Raw genomic sequence first — 6,722 nt, forward strand, 5'->3', positions numbered from 1 at the left:
ATGGTACGACCAAAGAAAGAGATCAAGATGGTACGTCCAGTACTTGTGTTTGCTCTCCTCTTTGTTGCCATTGTTGGGGTTACATCACAAGAAGAAGATGAAGCACCATCAAGTTCACCACCTTCCCCTCCATCCTTGTCGCCGTCGGAAGCCCCCACCGAAAGCGAAAGCGACAGCGACGCTTCCTCCCCATCCCCTTCTGGCAGTCACAATTCATCTCCGCCTTCCCCCGAAGACCACAGCGATGGTGATGGTGCCTCTGCCCCAGAAAGCAGCGACTCCGCTGATTCCCCTGAAGGCGAAGCCGAAGGACCAGATACAGATTTAGGAAGCGAAGAAGATTATCCCACTGATGATCTCTCCAGGCTCATCCAAAGCTAGATCATCATAGATCGAGGGAGCTAACTAGTTGTGGTTTCATTTTTAATTGTTTGTTTTCCGTTACTACTGATTCCCCAAGCATAGACCTAATTAATGATCAGTGAGCCTTGTTAATTAAACGAAAAATAATAAAAGATCATATTGATACAGTCCCATCACTCCCCTGTACGTTTCTACCGGAGACCGATCGACCAATTTATATCTGCTGCATTCAAATCATTAATCACTCCCAAAGCATCCATTTCCAGAACTTTTGTCCTAAAGCAGTTCAATATTTTGTCAGTTAATTTTCTCCTTAAGAACTTTTGGCTTTCTGGATATAGCTTGCAGCATTCATTTAGTGTTCATGTATGAATTTTGATCGAAATCGAACTAGAAACTATGAACTGCGAATCTGATAGCAATATGAACCCACTAATATTAATAAAGCAACAAATATGATCATTAGTACACTCTTGTCTGCTGCGAATTCTTATTAATACTGAAACTTGAATCTTAACTCAAACAGTCAAACCCATAAACGCGAGTTGATCGTTATATATTACAGGAGAAAATCGGAGGCGTAGCCATGGGAGACGAGAAAAGAACGGCCAAGCAGCTGCCGGTGATAAGAAGGGTCACTTTTTTTTTTTTTTTTTTTGAGGGTAATAATAGAATTCCAATGATAACCGGGATCAATTAATACAAACAATAATAGTAAATCAAGCTAGAATAAACAATGCACGGAGAGAATTTCCATAGTGTTGAAACCAAAAAGCCTAATCAGGCCTGGCCTGAGAATTTGACCTACTTGGGCTATTTGGGCTTTTACGGTCTTTAAAGTGTTAGTCGTAATTCAGATCATGATTCTACGAAATTGGTAATTATCTTGATTTGGACTGGAGAAAACGGGTGTTTGGACCCAAAATAAGCATTTTGGCCTGACAAGGCGTGTCTTGGAGAAATTGAGCCAATGTCAGTGGCTCAAGCTATATATTGTCGACAAGTTCGAAATATATATTTAGAGGCTAAATAAAGCCTACTATGAAAGCATGGAAGCATGGAAACATGACAAGTCAACTTTAGCATATTTTCCTACTTCGGCTAGGAAAAACCGAGCTAGACAAGGAAGGAGGGGTGGCAGATTAACCAAATGAAATCGAAATGTGCTGAAACTTTCCAGATCCATTCTAGACAGCCTAAGGATAATTTCTTATGAAGAGTGCAAGAGATTTTTTTGAGTGGAAGGCCTTCAAACAATCAGCCCAATTTTCTACAGAAGTAAAACTGGAAAACTGGACCTGTAAGAGGTCCAGCAGCATTTTCGGCCCAACCACATGGAATAAAAATCTGAAAATTTGTCGGGATGATCTACACTCATAGTGGAACATTTAATATGAAGAAGTCGAAGGCATATAATGAAGTCTTGTTGGAGAAATAATTGAAGGAATAAAGGGGCAGAAACTGACCTAAAACCAGCTCAATATTCACATGTTCATGTTTCCTACCCACATGAAGAAAGCTAGATGCTTTTCTCTTTTTCCTTGGATATATTTTTCTTCTACAATCTCTTTAATAGATCATCACCACTTCCATGTTGCTGCACCTTCATGCTTTGCTTTCATTTCATCTTTTCTCTATCTTTTCCATATTTTACAAGTGAACTTAGATCTACTTTCATTATTTTTCTTCCACTCATCATTTCACTCTTCTTTTTCTTCCCTATATAAACACCTTCTCCTCCCATTCTAAGACACACATTCACATTCAACAACAACATCTCTAAGATGATCTAAGTTCTCTCTAGAGCAAACCTCTCTAAGAGCAACTCCTCTCCTTCTCTTTCTCTTTCTCTTAGCGGTGATCACACTCCTAGTCCTAGTCTTCTCAGAAGCCGACTTTCAGTGCCACCAAACCCTCTGTCAACGTGCTTCGGTCCTAGTCTCCTCGGGAGCCGACGGTAGTGCCGCGACCACAACGGTTACAGAACCAGCCAAGCAAGGGTAACGCCCTAGCAACCCAGCCAAGCTAAAGTCACGCTTTAGCAAGTTCTCTCTACTTTCCAGTGGTTCTCGCTCTGCTCGATCTACAACATCGAGTATCGATTTGGTGACGCAAGAAGATCAGCAAAGTTCTCACCACGAGGCAGAAAGAATCCCACGACGAGGTTGGTGCTCTCCTCGTCCACAATTGCTTGAAAGAAGTCAGGTCAAGGGACACCCCCGACGACCGCACCCGAACGGTGCTGGCACGCCCGCGCAGAAAAGAGACTGTTGACCAGCTGCAGCAAAAATTGGAGCCAAACATTTTGGCACGCCCAGTGGGACAACATCAGAGTCTTTTCTCTTGAAGCACATTCAACCACCGGGCTTCAAAACAAACATTTGGCACGCCCAGTGGGACTATACTAGAGTCTTTTTTCGTCATCATTGAGATGCCAGGGGAAAATCTTTACCAAAAGAAATTCCTAAAGTGAATTGATGGACAATGTTGCCACCATTGGCGATACCGCCATTAATGATGAGTTTATGCCTATTCCCATCCCAGAGGGGGCAAGCATTGATGAACAGCTCGCGATCATCATGGCCAACATCGAGTGGAATAAAGAAAAGCAAGCCAGGGACATGGCCATTTTGATCGCAAAAACAAAGCAGAGGTTTCGCGATTGAGACCTAGAAATTGAGCAGAACGCTCGAGAAGAGGTCATTTATGAGGCTGATTTGCCTATAGGTGGCAATCAACCTAATGGCCTCACTGGTGAATCACAGCCTTACATAGAGGCTACTTATGGAGAACGTCATCAACAAGATTGTTCTTCAGACAAGAAAATTGTCTCTGAACAAATATCTGATTTCTCCACTGATCAAGCCAAATACGTGGCTACTGATCAGATGCATGGGGGGCAAGATATGACCCATGATCATCCCTTTGATCAAGAGAAGTTGGCGACAGTTGGCGACAAAGCCGATCTTGGGACACCGTCATCTTCCAAATTACAATTGGAGATCATGTCTCGTCAACCAATAAAGATACTTGGGGGGCAAGAATACCCCTCTCACGAGCCAAATTCCTCCAAATTCTTCAACGAGAAGTATCTTTGTTCTTTTTCTACAAGCTCTCATAGGAGGGATTTTTACCCTACAAATTTTGATACATCGGAGCTTGGAGTGAAGCATAGATGGCCTCCCCCGTGGCCTTCTGGAGGTTAGCCAAATATAGTGCTGCTAACTTCTTTCTTTGTTTTTAAATTTCCTGTCAATTTTCAGTTTTCATTTTTATTTTCGTCATTTGTGAATCATAACGGAATAGGTGAAGTCTCTTTTGTTAATATTGGCCTAAACTCCTTATTGGTGCCTAGTTCAGGTCCCTTAAGGTTAATGGCGGCTTTTATTAACACTTGTTGAACTGTCTTCACACTTATGACCTTTCTCATCTTAGTAAGTATAGCCTATGTGAAATGGTGTCTAGAAAGGGGACAACGTTCATGACAGGTTCTTGAATCCAGAAGTGCGTGCAAATGGGCCTAAACCACTATGTGGGAGTAGCTCATGCCAAAATGGATTCTGCCTCTCTTGTTCGCCCTCCCCCACCTGGCCATTTCAGTAAGGTTGCCCAAAGGATTTGAAAGAAAATTTGTGTCTAGGCGACTATACTTGGGCCGCATGTCTAAACCTTGATTCACATTGTCTTATTGAATTCAACTACTTATAAATATATATATATATATATATATATATATATATATATATATATAATAATAATAAAAAAAATTTAAAAAGTCATAAATACAACTCTTAGGGGGCAACACTCGCAAAGCTACTAAGCCGAGTCAGCGGCTCCAGAAACTTTTTCCAGCTTTGCCCTCGCAGGAAAGGCTGAGCTCAAGGGAAATGTAAGAGCCACCACCGTGACCGCCACCTCCATCAGAAGTAGTCTTCATGTTACCAAAGATGTCCTCACCATGCATGGGGAACAGAGGAAGGGTTTCAATCTCCATGTTCATAGATCCATAATCGCCATAGTTCCCCATCTGCCCGTTAAAAGCAATCATCACACCAGCGGAAGAAGAAGCAGGTGCAGAAGATCCAAAGTTAATATACTGATCCTCATGTTTCCAATTGGTAACTTTGTCATCACCAACAAGCCCTGATCTTTGCATGGGCACATGAACATCCGAAGTGGACCTTTTCTTCTGCTTCTCTCGAGACCTTTGGTTCACGAACCAATAATAGACGTTCTTGAACTCGATCTTGCCGTACCATTTCAACTGGAGACAGATCCTCTGAACCTGCTCTATAGTTGGAGACCTAACTCCCTTGTTGTAGAAAAGCTCATTGAGGATTCTTATATGATCTGTAGTGGGAGTCCACCTGCTCCGCCTACAAAGCATGTTAGCACTACTCCCGGCTGCTTTGTTGCTTCCTCCATCCTCGGTTGGTTGCTGGGTTTGTGGTTCCATTGGTGATGGATTGAGAGAATGCGAGAATTGAAGAGTGATGATGATGAGTAATTGCTGTTAGAAATATTCGAGTTGATGATATGATTTTGGGATTGGAAATTTGGGTTTATAATGTGGAGGAAGATATAGGCATGCAAATTTCCACCCTTGGATGGACGGTCGAAGAGAAGAGTCAAACTGAGTGTCAGTAAAGCGTGATTAAAGTTGCCTTAAATCTCGGAAAAGAATGGATTATTGGCGCGTGGGGAAACCGAACGGTTTCCGAGGAGGTAACTGTTCTTTTCACGAGATTATTTTTCATGACTGTTGTTTTTCAACGAGTGATTAGTGCCTTAAATCTCGGAAAAGAAGGAGTTATTGTCGCTAAGAGTTTTGAGTTGGGAGCCAGCAAGTGGATCCAAAAGATACATATTTTCTCAAAACGTAACCCTCGTCGCAAGGTTTTTTTTGACGCTGAGCATATTTTAAAAGTTCATATTATTTTCGATATACAACTATGGGGGCCTATATTTGGGGCCTTGCGAGACACGTTGACACAGCTTCTCACGGATATTTGAATATCAGGATAAGAAAATATTATTGTATTCATAAAGTGGCTTTGCGGCCAAAAGCAGTACATTCATTACAAAGCCAAAAGTGGCTAGAATACAAAACAGGAATCTTCCGATATCTTCTGAATCTTTTCTCAAGTGGAAGCAGCTATGGAATCCAACGTCGGGTTGAGCCGCGCCATTATCCCAAGGAGGGGCAGACTTCAGGGAAGGAAAAAGAGGAGTAACGGAACCCCCGCGCCCCTTTTACATGGAAGCGGTAGAGGAATACAACATAGGCTTGGCCAACACCATTATTCATGAGAAGGGGAGACTCCAGTGAAAGAAAATGGAGCCTCCAAGCCCCCTCAATTGGAAGCAGCTATGGAATCCAACGTCGGGTTGAGCCGCGCCATTATCTCCTGGAGGGGCAGAGAGTGAAGGAACCGAATATCAGCTTGAGTCTCTGCAACCCTTCTAGCCTTGGTAACCACCATTAGCTGGACGTGAAGTACAGGAACAGCCATTCTGTAGCTTGAACCCATTCCTTCAAAGAGTCCATCCCTTCTCATCCCTCCAAGATTCTATCAAGAAGAGAAAGGGGGAGAAGGAGGTGAGAACCAAAGCCCCTTCCATCTGGAGGGCACAACACAGGCCGGGTCCAGAAGGAAGGAAACAGAGGAGGAAAGACGAACCTCAATTTGGCTTCCCTCCCTTCCCCGATTTGCTCCAAGTGGGGGATCCTAACAAAAAATGATCTTACATGACCGGAGATCCCACACTCGGAGCCCCCTCGCGTTTCTAAACCAATCTGAAGCCTGGCATTGTTGTTACAGACTCCCAGAAGGACGAAACAAGGGTTTGCCTAAGATTACGCCATGAGGCCTAACCCAGGCTTAAGATTACGCCGTAAAGCCTAAAATTTAGAGGCTAAAGGTCATTTCATGAGGGGAAGCTTTGTGAAGAAGGAGAAAAAGAAGCAAGGACTGAAAGGCCATTTCTTGAATATTTCAGAAAAATTGTTGTGAGTATTCCCTTCCCGAAATACAACTATTTATAGGGAATTCAGGCAAATCCCCACCCTTGAATGAAGCTCTATTTCAAAACCGATGTCAATAAATCGAGATTAGTGATTCCAAATCTCGAGAAAAAAGGGATTAGCAGCATGTGAGGAGCGGTTTTTGAGGAGTTAGCTATTATTAGAGGATTAATAGCATGTGGGGAAACCGAACGGTTTTTGAGGAGGTAACTGTTCTTTTCACAAGATTATTTTTTCACGACTGTTGTTTTTCAACGAGTGATTAATGCCTTAAATCTCGGAAAAGAAGGGATTAACAGTATGTGAGGAGACCGAACGGTTTTCGAGGGGGCCT

General features: G+C 42.8%; 1 protein-coding gene across 1 annotated transcript; it reads left to right on the plus strand.

Moving 5' to 3' along the window:
* Positions 1-381, plus strand: LOC133734416 (classical arabinogalactan protein 11-like). Its single transcript, XM_062162067.1, has one exon. It carries the CDS (start codon positions 1-3, stop codon positions 379-381), a length of 381 nt encoding a protein of 126 aa, XP_062018051.1.
* The last annotated feature ends 6,341 nt before the right edge of the window (positions 382-6,722 follow it).

The sequence above is a fragment of the Rosa rugosa genome, chromosome 1 (assembly GCF_958449725.1).
Source record: "Rosa rugosa chromosome 1, drRosRugo1.1, whole genome shotgun sequence".
NCBI lineage: Eukaryota > Viridiplantae > Streptophyta > Magnoliopsida > Rosales > Rosaceae > Rosa > Rosa rugosa.